Source organism: Psittacula echo (genome assembly GCF_963264785.1).
Source record: "Psittacula echo genome assembly, chromosome: 2".
In the NCBI taxonomy this organism is placed as follows: Eukaryota; Metazoa; Chordata; class Aves; order Psittaciformes; family Psittacidae; genus Psittacula; species Psittacula echo.
Window position 1 is genome coordinate 138,384,096 of NC_137737.1, and position 25,233 is coordinate 138,409,328.

General features: G+C 35.6%; 1 protein-coding gene across 9 annotated transcripts in view; it reads left to right on the forward strand.

The window, feature by feature from the left end:
* Positions 1 to 25,233, forward strand: part of VPS13B (vacuolar protein sorting 13 homolog B) — a 456,296-nt gene that overhangs the window by 31,401 nt on the left and 399,662 nt on the right. For 7 of the 9 annotated variants that reach the window (XM_080611862.1, XM_080611863.1, XM_080611868.1 and 4 more), the window contains 5 exons: positions 11,044 to 11,167; positions 13,454 to 13,621; positions 14,720 to 14,901; positions 17,353 to 17,527; positions 24,163 to 24,431. In XM_080611862.1, the coding sequence (XP_080467988.1) occupies positions 11,044 to 11,167; positions 13,454 to 13,621; positions 14,720 to 14,901; positions 17,353 to 17,527; positions 24,163 to 24,431 (918 nt within the window). The remainder of the gene's footprint in view (positions 1 to 11,043; positions 11,168 to 13,453; positions 13,622 to 14,719; positions 14,902 to 17,352; positions 17,528 to 24,162; positions 24,432 to 25,233) is intronic. The other 2 variants (XM_080611867.1, XM_080611865.1) reach the window with 1 other exon arrangement.

The window sequence follows — 25,233 nt, forward strand, 5'->3', positions numbered from 1 at the left end:
GAAGTTTTAGCTTCACATAGTGTAGGTGTTCTTTGTTCTTACTCTGTATTGTTACTGTTTTATTTTTTCAAGAGCTGCTAAAACCCACAGCTAATCTATCTCCAGTATTGCAAAATCTCTTGATTTTTTTAACCATTGCATTGAAACAGTAACTTTTAAATTCTATTTTAAATGATTTCTTATATTGTTTTTTCTATTTAAACTCTAATCCTAATGCTTGTAGAGTATGGGGTAGGTTTAAAAAAGACTGACGGAAAAAGGCTGTTTGTTTACTTACATGTAAGTGCACCTTTGTGCTTCCACAAAGGCAGCGGCATTAGGATGAAGTTCTGCCAGATCGTATTTCTAAAAACTGAAAGTCACAATGTAGGAAACACTGTTTAGTCTATTTTAAAAGATGAATATTTAATTATCATAGTGTGACTATATTGAGACTCATATCAGTATGATGCACTAATTCAATCATGTCCTGTGGTATCTTTCATAATATGTAGCGTATTGTCTACTTGAACCTTGTATATTACACCATAGAAAATGATTTTCAGGCTCACATAGATATAAAATGTCTGTTGCAGCAGTCTGTGCTTCAGTGTTTGTTCAGCATGAAGTGGGGATGTGTGGTTCTTGCACCCCAGCAAATTCGGAAATAATCATCTGCCAGCCTGTTAGCTATATGAAAGCTAGATGGTTTTTTTCTTATCAAGTACAAACCAAATACTTAATCTCTGTGTGATGAACTACAAAGCTGTGTTTCTCCCCACCAGTAAATTTTGAGAAAGAGTAGCTCTTGGACCAGATGACAACGCTTGTTCAAGATTTCAGAAAAAATCATTGCTCAAACTGACGTGTTTTAGAGCTTTGTATTTGCAGAACACTATAACAATATGTATCAATGCTATATGTTGAAAATACACGTTTTAAAAATGTTATTTATTCATTTTAATGGTATGTAGGACTCATTCAGAAGTGATAGTTGCAGTGTCCGACTTTGTAGGCACACGTGTGACATAGCGTAACATAATACACTGTGAGATGTGGAGTGAATATTTGGTCCACAGGCTGTTTGAGGGGAAAGGAAAGACAGTAGTGAGACCAGCCCGAAGAGAATAAGTGAAGGGTGTCTGTCTGTGTATGGTGGTTCCAGGAGTAGATGAACTATGGTCTGTGCCATGGGAGGGTGCTAAACCCTGATCCCTGAGAGGTTGCTATGAGTGGATAATACAGGATTGTCTTATGTAATACCAAATCCTAGTCCTGAAGGTATTGGTATTGTGTAGAATTCACATCAAGCCTTTTTTTATGAAGTGCCTTCTAAGTAATTGAATTCTCTGCTGCAACTGCTCTTTAGGACTGCAGATAAAAAGCAAAAGTCAAGGAAAGCCCTCTTCATTTGGTGTGAATGTAGATGCATTTAAATGACTTTATAGTATTATAGGTAGTATGCTTTAAGTTAGTTTTTAAAGAAGCTAAAGCTATCCACTATCCCAACAAATCTCTACCAGGTAAAAAGATAAACATTAGAGAAACCTGAATGAGTTCATGACTTAATGGTGTGTTACCTGTGATTACTCATGTCAACCTTAAATTTATAAAACAGCTTTTTTAATGTAAATTGATAGATAAAAACCTGATAAATTATAGATGTAAGAGAATATTTTTGTGAGTTTAGCTTTAAATATATTCTTTAGCCTGTGTTACTCAGTAGTTTTGTTACAGATGATGTTCCATGTTTTGATTTGAAACAGGATACATGATTTTCTTCTTCCACACTAAATTCTTGCTGAGTGTTTCTGCTTGGCAATGCATGAGATTAGAGGATGTTTCCAGGCTTTTAACTTTCCCACATACATATTTTTTCCCCAAGTTCTTTTGAATCTTATATCTCCACCCTGTTGTTCAGTTTTTAATCTCTTACTTCTGCATGTGGCTGGAGTGCAAAGCTGAGCACAGTCGCAGTCTTGTCTCCCCAGCTCCATATGTTTTGTTCCCTTGGGCACTCAGCTTCATTTCTTGCTGACACTTTTCTCCCTTATTTTAAACCTGTACTCATTCTTTAATTGCAAATTAGACCAGGGATGAAAAAAAAAAAATATTTTCCATACAAAGTGATTGGGACATCTTTGGAAGGAGGGGATTTGCCCTGAATTTTATGTAAAGCAAAACAAAGAAAGGAAAAAAAAGAAGATTCCTTCTGATCAGCTTGTACCAAGGAGGGTACATTCATTTGAGGAATTTTGTATGCCAAAATCTTTGTAAGAAAGGAAGTGGCATGCACATGGTGGTCACTAGAAAGAATAATTACTGTTGGATGCTGATAAAAAGTCCCTTCTGCCTGCGAGGAGGCACACTGTATTTTAAACTAACCAGTGTAACTAAAAAAATTATGTTATGTTATAATTTCAGAGGTATTTTGTAAAACTTTGCAACAGTTGTAGTGTTGACAGCTATACTTCTCTTAATGTATAGCATTCTGGTAGTTGTGTGTGATAGATTGCTGTTTTAGAAGATAAATTATTGCTTGTTTAGGTTTAAGGTAATGTGTCAGAAGCTTCCTTATTTAAAAAGCAGTACATTATAAAAAGCAATAAATTCCTGGAAATGGTGTACACACCACAGACTGACAGTTGCAGAAGAAATGACTGATTATAAGTAAAAACTCCTTAATGTACATGTTTTGAATAAGTTGTACCCGCATGTACTTTTTTAAACATTGATTAACCAGGAAGCTTTTGCAGCCACTTGTCCAGCTATGTAGTTTAGTCCATTTTTAACATTATTTAGATAAGATGTAATTGATAAATTACTTTTAGTGAAAATGTATTCTTCCCCATATTGGTGTTGGAAGTTAACTTAAAATTTAGTATTTTATTTTTATTCTGAGTTGTTACAATTCCAGTAGGGCTATTAATGTATAATTGGAAGTTTAAAAAGAGAAATCGTGATGTTGCTTTTATGGAAGTTTTGCTTGAGACACCTCAGTAGTGAAATCCTTCACTAACTTGGCTTCTGTGTTTAGAATTTGAAAAGTTAGAAATCTAAATTAGGCCAAATGATGTTTCAGCCAGGTGTATGGAAGTCTCTGAAATTTATCATTATACTCACCCAATAGATTTTGTTAAAGCTATTTGAATATTATTCATATATTTGCATACATGTATGTGCATATAATGCAGAAAAAGTATACTGCATGAGAATAACTATTGGAAATAAGTTAGGAAATTAAATTTTGTCCTAACATGGCACTAAAAAGACATTATAAGTATTCTTTTTGTGAAGAATAGCTCTTAAAAAGAGGAAGTACATTTTTGCTTGTGTCATGACGATGTTCCAGTCTCCTGCTATAGATTTTACTGTTTGCTGAGATCTTACTTTTTCTTTAATGAAATTCCCAATGCTTTCGAATTTATAGAATGTAGTGAAAACTGTAGAGTTCAAGTATTGCTATTGAGAATTCTCTTCTTGCTTGAACCTACCTGTACTGGAAGAAAATATCTTGAAAAATACCATTCCCAGCTTGTGAAGAATTCACTGATTGTTACGAGGAAAATGGCCATAAGCTCGAATTTGGCTTGGACCCATCTCAAACAGTAACTGAGGAGGAAAGGACAGATAGGCTAAAATCTGACCTCAGTACTTTTCAATTGCACTGGGTTTTAAGTTTGGTATCTTAAGGAAACCAGAATGATTTTTTTTTTTTTTTTTTGTCTGTCATTCAGTCTTGTTTTCCTCTTCTTTTGCACTGCTCCAGTGAGTTATGAACCTATTGACTAGTTTAAAACAATTTTGATGGAGAACTATTTGCTTTAAGGATAATAACCTATAAATTTGTCAAAATCAGTGGCAGCTGGGGAGACCCTAGGGGGTATACTAATCCTTCTGACATTGACATGTATAATCAATGGCCAGTTCATTGCTTCCTTTCCTCTCTTTCAATCCCCAGTAGCTGCTGAAGCCACACACTGCCGGAATGATGCCCAGCAATAAAAAGATCTCATGGATAATAAGTTCTCCTGAGGCACAGACTTTAGCCTGGTCTTTCCCTGTCATGTGTCAGAGTTTGTTGTGATGTTAGAAGTTTGAGAGCTGAGTATTACTCAGTTTGCTGGGTCCTGCTGTAGGTATGCTGCTCAACAGTGTTTGGGATTAGGGGAAAACTTGGTCTGGACAGTATTCTGCCTTCCTCTGAAGGAAGTGGGTGGCAATGTTATGTTGTAATAAAAACTATACTACATCCTTGGCAGGTGCTTGGTGGAGGGAATTCTTGCATGTGGAATCTGGCTTTCTAATAAATTGCAGTAGGAAATGTGTTGGGGTAAAGTACCCCTTGAAGAACGTGTGAAATGGAGCTGTGGGACACTAGGACAGTGGGGGGAAACAAGTACCCTTAGTAACCTGCCACCACAAAGGAAAGTGATGGTGAAGTGTCTGGTGCCAGATGAAACAGGGCTGGGGACTACTGCTAGCCTTCTAGCAGGTGGAACAGATTGCAAGAAGAGGTACCTGGATATGCCAAGTTTTTGCTAATGGTTCCCAGACGTTGTTTAATGAATTGGTGAGGTGATTGAGCCATGCTCACCATGATTGTTTCCATCTTCCTGCAGTGCACAGGACAACATACTTGATAAGTGCTAGAGAAATGGTGCTCGGCTATTTAATATTTCAAGGGACTTGTAACAGGGATAAGAGTATGTCTGGTCTTCAGTACAGGGTCTTCCAGAATAGCACACAAAAAAATTTAAACTGTCTTAAATACCATTACTGTACACAGAGGAAATGCAGTGGTGTAAGAAAAAAGTGTTTGTGGTGGTGCTGGCCAGTTCACTGTCTGGATCTGTCTGTGGGTGTCATGGTCCTGTAACAATCCCTGATTTGTGTTAGGCTGGATGACAGCAGAACAGTCAAAACTGTTCTGGAGTTTTTATGTATGGCAGTAAACTGTTTCAACTTGAATTATATATTCCTTTTCGTTCAGATTAGTTTTCAAGGTTTATTTTAATAAATAGCAGTTCTTTTAATGCTTTTAATTTTATTAGATTTGATGATGGTTTCTGAGCACAAGTTGGAAAAGAGAATAAAAATATTGTAGGTCACTACCTTTGCAGTATTTTGCTGAGAGGGACCATTTTTAGCCCACATCCATCCTGTATGAAGGATGCCCCACATCAGCAGTTTTGGTGAAGGAGCTTGCTTAGAATTAGTCTTTTTGCTACGTCTCTCTTCCTGAATCTTTTCTTTCAGGCCACGCTGGTGTGAAAATTATTGAGTGACAGAGTTCTGTGCACAGGGAGTTTTGTGGAACAAACATTAAGGGACTGCTTTTTCTATTTTCATCCCTTCCACCCTTCCTTCTGTAGTAATGCCAAATCTTTATTATAGCTGCCAGTTGCTACTGTAATATTTCTTACTCTGTTGTTTTCTTCTTTGTAGCTTTGAAAGATCTAGTCAAGGATCAGGACTCCCCTGTGCTAGGTATTAAACAAGCACAGAATAATGTTACAGAAGTAAGATATCCCTACAATATTACCCCAAACCAAAGTTCTGGGCAGATTTCCTGTAACATGAGGAAGAGTGAAATCTTTAAAAATCTTGTCATAGGAGAAATTGCAGAAGAGCCATTTTGGGATGTTTATTTCTATTAAAAAGCATTTACATCATGGTAGATGGTCTCATAATTAAAAAAAACCCCAACAAACGAACACAATAAATGTATTAAACTTTACTAAATGATCAGTTAACAGTTCATAATATAACTTTCTTTCCAAAACAGAAGATACTGGTACAACTCCCCTCAAAAAGACTTGCAAAGTCTTTATTTGTTGCTCTGTTTTGGGTGTTGAGAAATTGGAGTGTATTTCTGAGGAACACTTAATGAGAATAGCCTGTTTTATTTATGTTTGGCTCTATAGCCTTGTCACCATAGGCTTTCAGACACTGACAGCTCCCTTCCATGTAAAGAAAGGAACATTCCTCTCAAATATCTCAGATAATCAGCTAATGAAAACAATAGCAACATCACAGGGAGATGCTATTACGCAGAAATCAGTAGGCAGTCTGCAGGCATTCTGCAGGATCACTGCAACAAACTTGCTACAAGCTTCTTGGATTTCATCTGGGATGCTGTGACAGCATTTCAGCCTGTCCACAGCTTTCACGTGGATTTTTAACTCATATTCCTATTTCAGAGCACATTGTGCTATGCTACTATAGAATTAACAAAATACGGCTTATGATAAGAGGCCAAGAGGTAGATCTAGTGTAGGTCTCTTAGTGTGCCTTGCTGGTCACTGCTAATACTCTTTTATCTGAATCTAACATCAGCTGAGATCAGGTGAAACAAGATGCAAATGCAGGCAAAGACCTTGTTAAATTATTTCTTGATTGCTCCGGTTTGTCCATTATTCTTAACCAGGTTACCCTTGTTGGTTCCCGCCACTCATCAGAGTGCGTTACCACTGCATCTCTTCCACAAATTCCTATGTATTTCTCTTTCATAGTGGGGTACATAATTTTAAGAGTTGATTTTTGACATGTTCCTGAGTGAAATAATACTGAAAAAAAAAGAATCTAGTAGGAAAATAAAGGTCTTCCATCATGTTCTCGTCTGCCTTAGAGGAAGAGAGAGCTTAATCTCTGAATACTCATTCTGTGTGGTTTGCCAGTTTGAAAAGATTCAGAATTGGGTTTTGTGACAGCGAAAGAAAGAAAGAAAATGGCCTGTCTTGAAGGTGTAATTTCCATATATAATACAGAATGCCTTAATAATTCCACAAAATAATAACACAGTCTGATTTGGCTAAATCTTCTGTATTTTATACTGTCATTTTTAAGTGTACATATAGGTATATAATTTTAAAGTTAATGTGCATTAGACTATTGATGCTTTCCAAAATACTTACACATGTCATGTTCAGGTCACTGATTTTTCTCTGTTTCATTGTTGTTATGCTAGTTTGCTGTTTGTTAGAAAAATAATATTAATTTTCTGTCTCCATATTTCAGTTTGTTATTAACTCTTGGTAAAGTTTTCAATGCAGGATAATTGTGCAGTGAATTACTGAAACTGTAGTAAAGTTGATGACTTGTTTGCAAGTAATGCTTGACCTATGCTAGCCAGCAGAAATGTTGTTGCAAAGTTAGTGTGATACGATTTTTTTTTTTTCTTTCCCAGAACTTGTTTTCTTTAACTTGGTTTGATAAAAGCAGGACAATATTTGCATAAACAGCTGAGTGATCCACAGGAGAAAACAGTATTTTCCCATAAAGCATGCATAAGATGTGTTTTTGAGGCTTTGCACATTTATGTATTTTAAAATGAGAAAGTGTCTTTTTAAAGAGAAAAAGTAGCATGTATTTTAAATTTGGAAAACAGAAAAACAAACAAATATAAGCTCCACCTGTTAGGAAAGATGATAATAACCCTCATCTATTATGTGTTCAGGTGTTGTCAGCTGTAATTTGCTTTAAATCTGGCAATAACTGTTTTATATTGTAGTAGAAAATTGTTTGAGGAACGTGCATGTGAATGTACTAGCCTAGGTGTCTTTAGTATGTTACTTATGACTTGGATAGTTTTAGAAGTAACCATAGTGCTCCATAAAAACATTTCATCTGAGTACCTGCTCTGGTGCATTTGCCAAAATAGAAAAAGGAGCAGGGCTGTGCAAACTTCTGTTTATCCTACTCCAAGGTATATTTGTATAACGTAGGCAGGACCTCATGTTAAATTTTCTAAAGTTTTCTGGGCTTACTTACCTTTTCCCACTAACTTGTATCATATTTTTGTAAATGACTGACATTTTCTTTAAAAACCATCTCTCAGGATACATCATGAGTATTTTTAGTTTTCCACTGTTATGACTCTTTTTTGGAATCACTCGTTACTGCTAAAATGAAGAGGCATTTATCAAATCTGTACTATAGCTATAGTTATTAGCACTTTTAGAATGTAACTCCCTTCCCACCCCCAGTATAATTTTGACTTTAACTTTCAAATGTTTGTCATCTGGTGTGAGGTGGATTTATGGGAGTGCAGTAGTTTTAGTGCCTTTTGGCTGTGTTTCTGATGACATCACTGTGATCTAGACACAGTGTGTGACTCTAGTTGGTTCCAGTGTTAAATAGTTTAATAATTATGGTAGTTTTGGCAGTTTGCTTGGAACTTTTCCCAATCTCTTTAATGAACATGTTTTACTTCTGGGCTTATGAGACAGCCACGTTTGAGAAATTAATAGTGTGCTCTTAAAGTTGACATTGAACAGGAGCGTGCAGATACAGAAGGCTTTTGGGTATATATCTCAATAGGAATGTAGTTTCTGTAAGGTCATGGCCACTGTTATCATCTTCCGGTAATAAAAGAGTACAACATTTGTTTTATAAAGTATTAGTAGCTTTGTGGAAATTGGTGTGTGTTCACGAGCAAAAAAAAAAAAAGCGCCATACAGCTCTAAAACCTTTGTGATAATTGTGTAATACAAGGAGATGAATGGATGTTATCCCAGATTAAAAAACTTATTTCAAATGTTTGGCCAGGTTGAATTCTTCTTAAATGTAGGTATGCTCTCTTACTTGATGTGGATTGATTTCTGAGATAAACTTTTGTGTTTTATTATGGCACCATCTTGGAACATGTATATTTTTGTTTTGGTTGCTTTTAGGTCCAACTTCTCTAAATGGTTGCAGCCATTTTCCATTGTAACAGACTTGTGGCTCAGGGAAATATAAAAAGCTTATTGTATAGAACTTATTTATAGGTTAAGATCCGAGACCTTCAAAATTAACATAGTCTAAGGGTTCTCTGCCCCCTTCCTTTGAAACAAACCTCCTCAAAACCCAGTGTGCTAGTATGTTTTCTTAACTCTCTGAAAGTGGTAAAAGCGTAAACCACCTTTATTTTATCTTCAAGCATTAGTTACACTCTGTATGATTAAAATATCACATAGATTTTGCATGAAGTTATGATAAGATTCATTTAATGCGGTCATGTCAGTACGAAGATAGAAAACTTACTCTTGAATATAGTTGATACAGTTAACAATTAAAAAATAGACTGCCTTCCCCATCCTCTTGCCCTCCCTTTCTTTTCCTCATAGCCAACATAAATATTAAAAGGCAAGCGTAATGTGATCCTATCAGATCAAATCTCTAAATAGTCCCACCACAGCATTCTGTGCAATCCATAAGCGTGCTCAGGAAAGGAGGAAATGTGCTAATTGAGCTGTTTGGTCACTCTGACATCTTGAGGGTGTTTTGCAAGTTCAAAACATAAATAGCAGCATGACTCATCTGAAAAAATATCTTCATGCTACATGTGAAATGGTTTCCAAGAAAGAAGGTGTAGTTAAAAAGATATTTCAGAAATCTTAGCTTAAAAGTCTATGATCTAAGTTTTCTCAATAAGCTGGAGACGTGAAGGGGAAGTGAGCTTTTCTAATTACAAAATATACATCGAATCATATAATCAGCTAGGTTAGAAGAGACCTTTAAGATCATCAACCATTACTGTGGGACTGCCAAGTCCAGCACTAAACCATGTCACTAAGGGCCTCATCTACACAGTTCTCGAGCACTTCCAGGGACAGTGATTCCACCACTTCCCTGGGAAGCCTGTTCTAATGCCTGAAATGGTAACTCAGCCTTGTTTTAAAAGCTGTCTAGGGTTTGTTTGCTGTCTTCTGCAATTTCTCCAGATAAACTCAGCTTTATTCCCTGCTCCCCTCCACCCGCCCTGCTAAGATTATATTGCTCATCTTTTTTTCTTACTGAAATGATATTTCAGCTTTATCAGAGAATTACGCTTTGTGTTCTGTTTTTTTAAATGCAGACTGGAAGGAAAGAAACTGTCTCTTCAATTGTTTTAGAAGTTGTAGAGTTTTATTTAAAATGCATCATTACACGTAACTTAACTTTTTCTTTTCTTGTTTTATTTTTTCATGCAAAAAACTATTAAGAAGCAAGTAATGTTAGGGTCCCATTTTGTAATTTCTCTGAGAGAAATATGAGAAGCATTATAAATACCAGGCAGCATGCAGGGAAACACATGATCTATCCTGTATAAAAACTCAGCACAGTTTAAGCTGTCTGTTTTTTGGTGATTAAAGGACTTAGAGAATATTACAGTTTCATACTGCGGTACTTGACATTTGTTCCCCAAACTCTTCTTTTGCGAACACATTGTGTGATCCTAGTAGTGCCGTGACCCAGAGAGCATTTTGTTCTTTTTCTGCAACAGACTACATCAATGGAAGAAATAGTTTGGCTTGAGCCAAAAGTTGTAATTTGCTTCTTTTCTAACCTGCTTTTCTAATACAAGAATATCTGCATTACTTTTCTTGGCTCTCTTGCACTTGAGTCTTGTAGTTAAACTGTCATTCTGGAATGTAATGGGAATACTAGTGAGGTGTTTAAAACTCTAAATTCAGGTAATTAAGATTTTCTTGTGTCTGTGAATTTTATCTTGCAAGGTTCATATCATCTACTGTAATTGAGCCATGTTTCCTGCTTCTGAATTCCTTCAGGTGAATAAGCTATATATAAGCCCAAGATGAGCAGGTGCCCTCAGTTCATGTATCTTTTCTGGAGCTATTCTGAAAGTTTGCAAAAATATTTTGCTTTGTGGATCAGCTTCAATTAGCTGAAGAAGGACATGACTGACATCTGGGAACCATGTGAGGTGGTTTCATGTGTAGCTGTGTGAGCTCATAAAATTCAGTATTTTCTTGTATTTGTTTTGGTAGTGTGCAGGAAGGACTATGTCTCTGAAGGAATGTTTCAGCAGAAATGCAGCTAGATGAAATGTGTTCAATTGAAATTAATAATTAAAAGATTTTTTTTAAAATAAAAGTGAAAGTATTAATTACAAATAATTTTTTAATGCTGTCTAGCTAGGTTTGTAAGAATTTGTGCAGTTAGATGCATGTACAGAGCTGAATTGATGGAAAAATAATAACTCAAGTTTAGTTTACCACAACTTCACCATGTTGTTCTCCCCATATTTATTTTCTTCTTTTTTTATTTGGTTGACTGAGCTGCTTTCTTGTCCTCTAGCAGGAAGACCATGAAAGTTGTGGCTCCAGTTCAACAAACCGCAGCACCACGGAAAGCATGAAATCAGCATTAAAACCACGACGAGTTCAGCAGTCGGCTTCTCCTGACCCTGATTTACCCCCAGGTAATCCATAATTTCAGAAGCTGAACTGTATTTGAGTGATAGAAAATACCTAAATTTCATTCAGGTGGCCACAGTGTCTAAGTTAGACTATAATATCTTTGTTGACCTACAAATTATGTAAAGTTGAGTGAAATCCTTGACTATTATCAAATAGAACCAAATTGCAGTAGAATGTGGTTAATCCTTATATCTTCCATTTTGTTGAATAAATTTACAGAACTAATTTATAGTTCAAGGTAGATTAGAGTGAAAAATAAACTGTAGGGTTAGTGTATTAGATTTTACCCTCTGCTGCTTCGGTTCTTCTATTTAATACTACTCTGTTTTCTGCTGCTCATTAACTGCTCAGTGGTTCACATTAGGTTCTTTTCTTGTATGCTTTCAGACATTTTGTTTTCACAACTATTCTTATAGTAGTTTAAAGGTAAGGTTTTCTGTTTATGAGAGTAATCATTCTGAGAGATGTTTCTTATCAAGTCCTGTATCTACTGGTAGAAGCGTTCACCACCATCCTCTCCCTGATGTGAAATTTGGCTCAGTTGAACTTTGGCAGTTTTGTATCATGTAAATATTTCCAAGGAACTATATGTTTGATTACTGTTGTCTCTGAGTTTGCACAAAAATTTGGAGTATGAGGTGTTTTGTGCAAAAGAATGAAATTTGAGAATACTGGAATGAATTACAATTTGCTTTCTTGGGGAATGTATTTTAGATGGGTTAAAGACATTACAGTTTTTTGTGCTAGGCTTTTTTTTTTTTTTTTGGCTTTTTATAGCATTATAGAATGGTTTGGGTTGGAAGGGACCTTAAAGATCGTTTAGTTCCAACCCCCCTGCCATCGGCCGGGACACCTTCCACTGGACCAGGTTGCTTAAAGCCCTATCCAAGTTGGCCTTGAACATTCTTTTTAACGGAAAGTTTATACTTTGCCCTGAATCAGAAGATAATATTGAAATTTGTCATGTGGAATATAAGGTACTGCAGAGCGTCATCTTGCTTTGGAGTGGGTACTTGAGGAGCCAGATCTGGAGGCTTTCTTAAAGCTCTTGGGTCCAGTAATCTGATGGCCTGGAATCCAGGGTTCTTGGCATCCACAATTTGCTACCATGGACAGTGCTTCAACTCTGGCAGTTCCTTGGCGCTTGGTTCTTTGGGTCTCACCTATGAGTCAAAGCTTTGCCAAAGAACTGGGTGATTATATGGCCTTCAGTGATAGTTCTTGAGTTTTGTTTCCTCAAGTTTGTTTCTGTCAGTGCTATCTGTGTGCTCTCCAAAAGGTGTAGTCTTAGACAACTGAAGCCTCTGAATTTAAAACTGTATCATTAACTGGCTTTTTTTCTCAGCATAGTTACCAGACTAGATCTCTATAGCATGTATTGAATGTATTTTTAGATAGAATGTGAGTAATGTTATAAATTTTAAAACATAGAAATTTTTAGGTTTTTTTTTTTTTTTTCCCAGCAGAAATGAGTTAGCTCCATAGTTACATTCAATATACAGAAGAGACATGAATATGGGTAGTATTTAATTTCTTTACCATGTTGGTAAAATATGAGTGTTTACTGCATACTGGGAATTCACAGACGAGATCATTTTTCCAATCACAGTACGTCTGTAAAAATGTAAATGGATTTCTTCCCAACAGGCATCAGTGCAGGTGCTTACTATTTGGGTTGTTGACAGAAACTGATTTTGTTATGTCTCACAGGGGTCTTACTGAACATGATGTGGCTATATTAGCTTTTAGAATGAAAAAAGTACTGAGCATATTAATGTTTAGTTAACTTCTAAGAAACTAGGTGAAGGGGCAAATAGGTGTAGTATGTGTATACTTGAAATGTAACCTAGCAAATGCTGTTCGTTTTTCCAAACCAATGTCTAAATGTAAAAACATTAAGTAACATTTTACGTAAAAGTAAAAACATTACTGTCATTAAAATTCTTTGTCTACAGCAATCCGTAGTTTTCTGTTTTCTTAATTAGTTTGAAAGTCAATTCTTGCCACCAAAAATTTATTTTTTATTCTAGATTATATTCCTAGTAATTACACTTTTTTCCCTATAGTTTATTACATTTCCAGGATTCTGATTCACTTAACTGCTCTGAATGTTAAGAGTTTTAAGTCCTGTGATTTTTTGATAAATAAAGGCTAGTGATACTTAGTTTGTTTTAATTTTGATTTAAAAAAAAAAAAAAGAATGCAAGTCGGAAATAGTGATTTTAGTAATAAATGAATTTGGCGTCATGTCTTCCTTATAACTCCTAAGAATTTGTTTCATTTTATAGGTTATGTTCAGAGTTTGATCAGGCGTGTTGTAAACAATGTCAACATTGTGATCAACAATCTAATATTAAAGTATGTGGAGGATGATATTGTTCTCTCAGTGAATATTACTTCTGCAGAATGCTATACAGTGGATGAGTTTTGGGATCGAGCATTTATGGATATCTCTGGTGAGTGGATATGTTTTGGTTTTAGGTATCACTGTAGAGACATTCAAATTCATATAGAAATTTGCAAATCAAATAAAAATGGCTCTTTGTCAGAAGATACTTCCTGCCTGTTTTAATTTCTTCTCAGTTTTTCCCTTGTCCTTCATTTTGAAGAGCCAGTTATAATTATATTGATTATTATCTGTAAGCACAAACATCCTTCAGTTTTATGCTTGCTGCTGGCAGTGAGTGCTTAGGGAATCTATTTCTAGTTTTGTGAATGAGCAGTAGTATCTTAAGGCGTTCCATTACAACTCTTTGTGATGATCTTAAAACTCTCTAAGCAGGCTTTCTAGAGAGGTAGCAAAATGTGCTGCACTGCAGTGAGCATGGCATACCACTGCAAGATGTGCTTCATCTTGCTTCATATTTTCAAGAGAAAAAAGCCCCAAATGACAACTTTTTGGTCTTTGTTTTGGTCTTCAGTGTCTGAATGTCTCAATCTTTGAATTACCAGTGTTTGCACCTAAGTCCAGGTGTTCTTATGACATTTGTAGAGGTGGAATTTGGGCACAGTAAGAGTACTCTTAAGATCACACAGAAGATCTCTGTTAGAATGGAGAATTTACGTAATGGTTTCCTGACCACTGGACCCATTTCTTTGTTCTGGCTAAAATTATCTAATACGACAAAATTACAAAATACGTTTCATGTTATGATTGATGCCATAGCTTTTGTTTGCTTTGAAAGATTTGAAGGAAAACTTCGGGGAAAAATCTGCAAGATTCTTTCTTGGAGAATAATGAGAATAATATTTATTTGTCTTATGCTTGCACAGGAAGCAGCACTCTTACTTTATAAATAGATCTAAGGTACAGTGAAGGGATGTAAATTTGAATTGAGTGTAACTAACTTGTCCTCACTTTCAAGTATTCAGCTGAAGAAGTCTGTGACAGGTTAAATTATTCTTTTTAGTCACATAGGCAAGTACTTAGCTCATGATTTAAATAATGACTACACATCCGTCTTGTTATATTGCTTTCTTCTAGATAAGAATATGTATGTCTAACTTATTTTTCTTATGCAATATGTTTTTTAACCTGTATACTTCCTTTAAAGCCACTGATCTGGTACTGAGGAAGATGATCAACTTTTCTGACTGCACAGTATGTCTTGATAAGAGAAATGCTAGTGGTAAAATTGAATTTTACCAGGAACCTCTGCTGTACAAATGTTCCTTCAGGACTCGTCTGCATTTTACTTACGATAACCTCAACTCCAAAATGCCATCTATTATTAAAGTAGGTATCCAAAATATTTTATTTTGCTGCTTGCTTGTGAAGTTTTGAGGGTTTTTCGAAATATACTTTGGGATTTAAAGTAAAACAAAAAGCTAATGCTGGTGGGTTTTGTTAACAGGATTTAGTGATTGTGTTTTGTTTGTATAATGCAATTAGTCTGTGCACAGAAGCAGCATGTAAGGAGGGAAGTAATGGTCTCTACTACGTTCTGTTTTTGCTGAAGTTTTAAAAAAGAAAACATAATAATTGTAAGGGAAAAAAAGATGTCTACCGATAATCTGTTAAAAAAAAAAAAAAATCCCAACGTACCTGCGATGAGATGGAAATGATTTTTCACTTATGTTGTTCTTTCAAATGTAGCTTAAACTCTCATAAATAACAAGAAACTTCAGTGTATTAACACTAAGAAGTGAACCATGTGAAGTGGATTAGCAAACCAAGCTCAGTTCCTAGTGAGCAGGGGTGCAATATTACTTGTGGACACCTGACATGAGGTGACGTTTGCTTTTTGCAGTGCAGAAGCAAAACACTGGGTTGGTGGAGAGACTAAAATACCTTTCCCTCCTACTTTTCTTTTTCTGCTCTGAGCAGTCTTACGTGGAAGATTCGTCTTCCCTTCCTCATTTCCTTCATTCCCCCTCACTCGATGAATGCCAGTAGTGCCCATTTAGTTAGTTGAGAACTCTTCCAAATTAAGACACAGTATACTAGGCTTTTCCTGTTTTAAGAAAGTAAGCTTCAGGTGTGTACACTGCAAAATAGTCAATTTTGAGATAACTTTTGATGAACATTTCTCAAGAATATGATGTCAATGTGTCACTCTTTCAGTTAGGGTACTGCATTTGTTTGGCTCATGATGTTTTAGGAAGTCCTAGGCTGTTGTGAACTTAAGGTTAGGAGCTAATTAGGAATCATGTCCAATTTGGAGAATGCCCTTGTTTCTTGTATGTTCTGCACAGCTGTATGCCTGTGATTACTTTGGGCAAATTTGGAGATTTGTGGATATGATTGTGGCTATAGGAGTCTTTATCCAGATAATAATTGTCACGAAATGCTGGATACTTCTTTTTTTTTTTTTTGGCTCAGGGTAACTGGTAGTAATTTGGGACATGTCCTTATTTCAAGTTTTATAAACAAAAAGTTATGTATTCAATGATAATAAGACTTAACTACATGCCTTATAACTATGGGATATCTATGAACTCCAGTGATAATAAGGAATTATCATAGGACTGTCTATAGTTTACTAGTTACGGTCTTTATGTTCTGTGGTGACAGTATCATTACTGCATATAGACAGTGAATCTTAATGTTAAAAAGCCTGATTTTTAAGTTAGCCATATAGTTCTGTTAATTTTGGAGACATAATCTGTACCTGGCTAAGTCCTATATGCCAGTTTTGCAGAGCAGAAGTTTATGATCAAATTATAAGCCTTTGACAACACACATTAATGGAAATACTGACACAGTCTTCATATAGTTTAAAACGATACAGTTGTAAAAGTGATGATTATTGTTTTTTCATTATTAAATTTTTCAGTGGATACTGGACTAAAATAACACACATAATAGAAAACTCTCAGGCAGTAGTAATTTAATTAAATTTGTATTAAACTTTTCTGGTAATCTTTGTTGGTGGTCATTTATTGCCCCTGCCCCTTTTTAAGGCGTATTTCAGCTGGTTCAAAGCTGTCTTTCGCTTCTCCCCCTTCCCCCACATAAACTCTCAGGTATTTTTGTGTTCTACATAGTTTACTTACTTTTGAATCTTTTTTTAATGTTTCTTCTTTTTCTTACCTTCTTTTTTCTTCAGTTTTTCAAGAAGATACCTTTTATGAACATGTTCAGAGATGTGCTCAATTTAAACATTTAGATATATTATGATAGATTAATATTTAAGTGAATTAATATTTGTCTATCATGAGCCAAAGAATAATGGTCCAAAGGTGAAGAAAGAAAAGGTGGAAAAGAATCAAAATGAAGGACCTTGTATATTAAAGCCAGTGTATTTAAGTTTTCTTTTAGGATGCAAAGACTTTTATAAAACTCTGTAACAAAAATGAGTTTAATCAGATGTTCTCATGTGACTTATGGTTTAGAAATTTCTTCAGCAACAGTTGTAAACAAGCAAACAAACAAGCAAAACATTTATATATATATGTATGCAAAATGTGTTACATCTGGCATTTCAACCTGAAGATCGCTTGTGCAGAAACCCAAAGAGCATATGCTTTTGACAGCTATCGTTTGCAGCCCTTTGCCTTGTGTTGTGTTGCAGATTTTGAAAATTAAAATGCTCATACAAAATGAATATGATTTAAAAGTTGGCCTTAATGGGGGGGTTAGAACTAGATGATCTTAAGGTCCTTTCCAACTCGAACTATTCTATGATTCTGTGATTCTGTGACAGAGGTTTATTATTATTTGCTTTTGTTCTCTTTCATTTTATAGATTCACACATTAGTTGAAAGTTTGAAACTTTCAATCTCTGATCAGCAGCTTCCTATGTTTATACGTATAATGCAACTTGGGATTGCTCTTTATTATGGAGAAATAGGCAACTTCAGAGATGGAGAAAGTGAAGATTTGATTAGCCACACTAAAGATATGTTGGGAAATATCACAGGTAAATACACTTTTACATTTTAAAAAGAAATGTTAAAAACATTAATTTCTTTGCTTTTTACAAGTATAAATGGCAAGGCTAGTCATTGCAAAGTATCTTGGCAATCTGTAGTTTGTTAGAGGCAGTTCATTGTGCTGGATAAGTATGAAGTGCTCTAATATATTTTTTATGTTCTATTCTGAAAAGTATTCTGATGGTCCTGAGTAAACTAAGGTTAGACCTTATACAAGACTACTGTTTTAGGAGTTGTGACACAGTAGAGTGCTTTGGGTTTATCTGTCACTATCATGCAACAGTGATGCTCCTGCTATGTGGAACTGAGCAAATAAAATGTTTGTAAATAGTTCCTGTATTTTCTGTAAGGCTCAAATAGCTTTCTGCACTGGAAACTATTTGCCTTTCAAGAAATGTGGAGTTTGTTACTGAAGACATATGATTAGAAGTACTTAATATTCTTATTTGGGCTCAGTTTTTAATAAAATAGTAATCTAAAAAAGAAATAGCATTATGTAGCTTCGCACTGATGTACACACGAGTTGTCAGACTAAGGTTGCAGTGATGATAACTACCAAGGAGGTAATCTGTAATTTCCTATGCAATTTTTGTTCAACTACATTGTGCTCAAAAATTGTCATTGAACTTAGTGATATGCTCATTTATATTTGACAGAACTAGCTCCTCCAGAGCACAAGATGACAATTGTTGGGTCACCAAGCTAGAGAACTGTAGGAACAGTCCAATTCTGGCTTTCCTGCAAGATATTTTGCCACGTACAGGCTAAAACTGATACCATTTATGCATTCATACCATTTATGCTTGTTTCCTACATAGAGTTTAGTATGTGTGTAGGCATACGTGCACACACATAAATAAAACTTCTAAGCACCTAGTTATTTTTCCCCCATATTGGTCAGTGCAGTTAAGCAGGAGTGCCAGATTGACATTAATCAGGTTACCCATACCATTAGTTTGTGACTTTACTTTCTTTTTTCTTTTGACTTCATATTATGTCTGTGTCTGAGAAGGAAAAAAGCCGACTTTCTTAGCACTTCATGATGCCTTTGTCTTCCAATTTTCCAACCACAGATTTGAGCTTTTCTGAACAAACTTTGAATGTGCTACTACTTTCGGGGAAAAAAAAAAAAAGAAAAAGAAAAAAGTGATCAAGTTCAGTCCTAAATGACAAGTGTCATCTGCTGAGCTGTATTAGCTACATTTTTTTTTTTTTCAAGAGTAACGCTTCATGAAATCCAAGACTGATTCTGCTGGAATTGTGCCTAAATTCTTTACAGTTTAATAATGTACAGACCTCCGTCATAGATTATATTTTATAACTCTTTGAAAGGGTTCTGGAGATTCATTAAAAAGTTTGACCCATTATTTACTAGTAAGCAGTCCCCACCCTTCCAGTTTAAAGAATTTACTGGGTTCAGTTATCACAAATTCTTAGTCTTTTGGACGGAACTTACATTTGTTATGTTGCTGTTGACATAATAAAATCAGTCACCTATGCATGTCTAAGAATATTCCAGCAGCAGTTGGCTTATTCTTGTATATGCCAGTGTAATACCAAGATCTAGAGATTTTTCAGCAGGGTAGCCTGTGTTGTGAATATGTATTTTGCTACCTGAAAAACTCTGCTCACATTCTGTTTAAGCTGAAAGCATTCAAAATACACAGGTAAAATTACAGATCAGAAATACAGGTAAACTCACTTTAAGGTGGTCTGAAAATTCACTTAATACTGTATGCACACTGGACAGTGCTCCTGCTCAGGGCTGGACAGGGCTTTTGCTTCTACTGGGCGGAGGGCTGCCTGAACTGTGAGCCTGGATATCTGCCTTGGTAATGCAAAGCAGGAAATTGATGTATTTCAGAGCATAGAGATAGAAAAGTGAGAAGGGTTTGGACAAGAGCCTGTGGCAGAACCAGCAGTTGCATTTGTGGTAGGGTTGGATTTGAGAATAAGCTTTTGCTTTGTGGTGGAAAATTTGCTAATGTAACTAGAAGTGTAAACAATTTTGGCATGAAAGAGGACAAGAAGCCAGGATGCAAGGGAGAGCTGGAATTTAGTTGGATAGAGCTGTTGAGGTTGATGATCTAAGGCTGAAATACTACAGCTGGTTAAGTAAAGAATGATCTGAAATGACTGAAGAACAGAAAAAGCTCAGGCAGAAGTCTAGCACTTGCTGGGTGCACAACAGTGGACTAGAAATGAAAAGTTGCATTGCTGAGGGAGGGATGCAGGGCAGCTGAGCAGATAGCTGAGGTGGGTCTGCATGATGATGTTAAGAGATGCTGAATAGGAAGCTTGGGACAGATAAGAGAAGCTGGAGTCATGAGCAGTATGAGCTACTGAGCTTCTGAGCGTGGTTTTAGGAGTTTCTGGTGCTACCTACTCTGAATATTTGCCTTAAGAATCTGTATTATGGAAGTTTAGGGTTTGGTTTTTTTTTTTTTATTTCATGAAATGAAATCCATGGCAGATGTGATTCCAGCATATGAAGCGTGTTTCTCAGGTGTAAAATGGCAATAATAACAGTAACTTTCCATCCCAAAGGATGGAAACATCCCAAAGGAATGTTACGGTATTTTCTAATATTTGTAAAGCACAGTGACCTTATCATGATCTTTATTCTCAAAAAGCTAAGTGAAACTAAAGTAGGCCTTTGAATGTGGGTAGTTAACACTTCTACAACAGAAACAGAATAAAATGTTGCATAGATCCTATGAAACTCAGTTTTTAATGGGCTGAGTTGCTCCTTATTGAAAACTTAGTGGTAGGAACAGTAGTGTGAGGAATTTTTTGGATACCAATGGAACAGAAAGCAGGTCATGAGAATGAGTTTAATGTATTGGCAGCTTTGGGCTGAATATGAGATTTGAGTTGACCAAGAAAACCAGGTACAAATGATTTGTTACACCAAGAAATTCTAGGTGTGCATTAGTTGTTGAAGGAATTGATTCTGCTGTATTCTAATAGGACAAAAATGGAAGAACTGAAGTAGATTTATTTATCAATACTTGACCAAGGAAAAGCAGCTGCGCCCTGTGTTAAAGAGTATATATTTTAGTATCCTTCCAAGGAACAATAGGTATACGTGCAATTTGTATTTCAACAGACTAAAGATTCAGTGTAGACGGACACCTCTGGAATGGGTTTTTTGGGGTCAGTCCACTGTGCAGCTGTCTGATAGAGTGTGACAGTAACTAACTTTGTTATAGGCATCTATAACAATGGATTGTAACTGGTTGCTGAGATGCCATTAAAACATTAACAGTCCTTGAGTAGAGACCCCTCAAAATCTGATTAAATCTTTGAAATATAGGAGTCACACGTTGGCCTTTAGTTTTTACTTATAAGAGCTTAAGTATCAAGACAGTTTTTCTGCTGTTGATTTTAAAAGTGTTTTAATGTAGACAGCAGAATGCAAGCAACTTTTTTTTTTTCAGTGCTTCCGATGAGCAAAGTGTATTTTCAGTTGATCTGCTTGAACTTGTATGTGAGATATAAAAAACCACTTTTTGGTTTGGCATTGTCAGGTAACTAACATCTTCCTCTCCCTATTTGGTATCTACACTTACATATCACTTTAATATTAACTGCCTAGTGATTTGTACCTCAGCCCAGTGGCACTTGCCCTTTTGTCGTGATATTTCACATTATTTAGTTTCCTTTGCCATTAAAATAAAAATTCATCTCTTACCTCTTGTGCTGGCTCTGGTGTTTTAAAACCACTGCCACTTGTTTTGTGGGTCACCATTAGGTAACTCATACATCTGCTCTGAATTTTATTGAGGTTGGGATATTGTTTAAGTAATTGGAATTTTAAAGTAATTGATTAGCACCACCAAGTAATTTCATGGGGAGTACTTTATTAGTGTTATTCCAGCACTTCAGAATTGTTGTGGCATCGTTATTTATTGGGTAGTTTCAATTTACAGTAAGACAAGACAAGTAGACTAGGAGCAGAAGCTTGGAGAAGTTTGTTTAACAGATAGAGATACATACCATGAGAAAGCAGATTCTCTGGAGTTGAACCTGAAGGGTTTTTATAATATTACATTCTCATGCCATATTCAGTGGACTGTGCAACTCAGCAGTAAAAGGGAGTTATGATTTCTTGTCTTGATTTACGGTTGTCTGTAAGGTGGGAGTATATTCTAGTATAGTAGGATCCAGAGGTTCAAATTTAAGGAAGATTATATTCTCAATGGAGAAATAAGAAGAAATCTTGAAGTTTTAACTGTTTTGCAGTACTGGTACCTTGGCTACGAATCACTGTAGTGGGTTGTTGTTTACAAAATAAGTGTGATACCTCTTTAATGTGTCAGTATACAGTCACTGGAGTATGTGACTTCGTAATTTGTGCTACAATTATGATGGCATCAGATTCTCAACTAGAAAGTGTTGGATGTACATTTACTTTTAAAAGGAGATGCAGAATGCCTTTCAGACTAGAGCTTGGTGCATAATATTTTAGTTTCTACTGGTGTTGGTATTATTTCCTCCCTGTATCATAAATACATGAAAAGGAAAGTGATACAGGAAATATTTATTACCCTGAAAGCATATGTGGTATTACATTTGTGATTCTCCAAGGACAGGTCATGCTGCAAGGACAGATTTAAGGGCTATTGGATTCTCAAGGTCAGCACCAAAGCCTTTGTTTTCAGTCAGATAACTCTTGCTCCTTATAAATGTCTCTCTCTTTTCTTTTTTTTTAAATATGATTTATCCCATGTTTTTTTTGTATTCATGATTAATTATAATGTCCTAGATGTGAGTTTGCAGTCACTTCTTTAACTTACAACAGGTAATTTAATATCTACATTACTTAGGGATACAAGAATGAAACATCTGCAGCTGTGTTCTTGAAGTGCCTACGAAGTTTCATTTAGGCAGTTTCATGGTTGATTCAACCAGATGAAAATGTCTTCTATTGCCAGCAGGGATGGTGATGTATTCCCTCCCTTTTCCCTTAGTGCCAGCTCTTGTATTTAGGTAGCTACAGTCGTAGCTGGATCAGCCTTACCTGGCTGCAAACTAACACAGGCAGTATTACTTTGAAGTATTTAGAGGATTTTGTGGGTTGCTCACTAGGCTGATGTGTGTTTGTTCCAGAGTTAGACTGTTGAATACATAGTGTTTTTAGTAGTTTTAATTTAGTGATGGAAGATAGGTGTATCCTCTTTTTCTGTCTTCTGTCTCATGGTATATAGATATCGTCACTGTAGTCTAGCTGCTCTTGTGTATTGTTATATTGGCTTCCAAAATACTAAATAATGTTATAAACCAAACTATTATTCGGCATCTTTTACTATTGTCTCTGTGTGTACACATCCCGCAGCAAGAGGTATGCTAAATGATGGCTGAATTTTATGGCTGTATAGACCAAACGTTATGCATGACCCAGGTCCTACACCTCCACTTTTTTTTTCCCTCTCTCTTGGCAGACCTTCTACCATTTCCTCTGTACTTGCCAGCTATAGTCTGGGTTAAACTACTCTAGTCATGCTCTTTATCAATTTTTTTTCCTTTCTGTATGTGACAGTGTCTTGGCCATTTCCAAGGCTCTGTGTGCACCTCTTCTGTATTTCCCATGTTTCAAGATTCACATTTGAGCTGAAATCTGATCTCTGACACTGTTTTGTAAAGAGAGCAGGAAGGAAGCTTGCATTGCCCTTGTGGGAGGAGGTGTCCTTGCCTCTAAGTATGTGCAGGGAATGAATTCTCATGAGTGGTTTTTCATGTGCGTTCTCCCATTGCACAAGTGTATAAATAATTAGACTAGAAGACTAATTTGGCTAAAGAGTAAAAACTCTAAAATGCATAGGAATTGTATCTCCGAGTTTGAAAATAGGTAAATAGAAATGGGGTATGCCTATTTTTGTTCTTGGATAAATAATACATTCAATACTGTATCTGTCCTGTACTGTACCATTCAGAATGGTAATTCTGAAGTAGCTAATACCCCTCAGGAGTCCCGTAGGAGTGGTGATGAAGCCAGACAGGCTAAGCTAATTGTGCTGTTTGTACATGCACTGTGTTACCCATTTGGATCATGAACCTTAGACTTGTATCTTTTGGAAAATACTTATTTTGTCCTAAATGTTATCTCAACTGTTGGTCTTCTATGAAAAAAAAACATTTTTTTTTTTGTCTTGCAGGTGGCATACCAGCTTTTTTGAGTCTAGATAAACCTGTACCTTTGAATACCTGAAAAGTTACTTCTAAACAAAGTTTTTTTTCCTCATCAGGGCTTTTACAATTGAGGTCCTTTTTTAATTTAACGTTAAAATTGAAAACTACAAGATTGTAGTAGATCATTATTTAGAAGAAGTCTTCAAAACATGACAAATTCTGGTCTTACTGCAAATGTATGATAATAGAACTATTGCAAAGACCATTTTTTGAGGAAAATGTTATGAATCAAACAAGTGTTAATTTATATTAACAAGTGCAAATTTATATTCAGAAATTTAAAATCTGTTTATTTTCTATGATCATAAACCAAGTATCTGATATGTGGAATACTGTCCTAGATAAATTTCACATACTACAATTTTGAGTATAATAAATTAATTTTCAAGCATGATTAGTTGGAAATTTGACTTAGTTTTTGTTTTAAAAGGTGCAGAAGATGAAACAAGCTCAGTAATGCAATATCCTACACAGTATATTAATCAAGATCCTTACTTACGTCAAGATGATGACCAGCAACAAGGATGGGTTTCTTGGGCTTGGTCTTTTGTTCCTGCTATTGTGAGTTATGATGATGAGGAGAATGATTCTGGTGGAACTGATGATGGAACAATGCTGCATCAGCAGAAATCTCAATCCCTCAAGGATCCTATTGTTTCAGTTGGGTTTTATTGTACAAAGGCAACAGTAACTTTTAAGGTAAGTATTTCCCTATGTTGTATAGGATTACTTGGCTTGTTGAGAAAGCACATAAAGGTTATCTGAATGCTTGTGTACTGTTTGACTTGAGACAGGGAATACTACATTAGCAAATAACAAAAAATGTGAACATTGAAGGTGTTGTGTTGTTAACTGCAATGTAAGGTGTTTATGCCATTTGAGCTAGCATTTGAGTGAAAACATTTTCATCTTAAAAAGAAACTAGTTTACTTAGGTTTTTTTTTTTTTGTGGAAGAAAAAGCATAAAAGGCTCTCTATGAACGTTTATTGCAGATTCTATCTATCTAATGTTTGTTTATTTCTTTATAAAAAAGCCTTAGTATCATATAGTTTGTAAATTATAGGAATGCTTTTTTCTTTTTTTAAGATGTAATATGTGCAAATATGCATTTACATTGATAACGTTGAAATTATTTTCCATGGGTTGGAATTGAAATAAAGAAACAAAAGGCTAAATGACATACAGACTCTGAGCTATAAATTATATATGTGGAGAAAGATTTGAGTATTTTCTACAAACCAATCTCAAAACAGTTGCTGAGCTTCTCTCTAGTCCTTTCATAAGCTTGCAGAAGGGAGAATATGGAAGGTCTGAATAAGATACTGACATGTACTGACAGAAATGAAAAATTAAGTTTCTGAATTAGCAAAATACTTTTGACACATGCCAAACTATATGCAAGCAGTTCTGTATGCAGAACTATAATAGAAACTGGCTCTTGGTTGTACAATTAAACATATGTTAAATCAAGGCCAGAACCCTTCAGAACAGGAAATATTA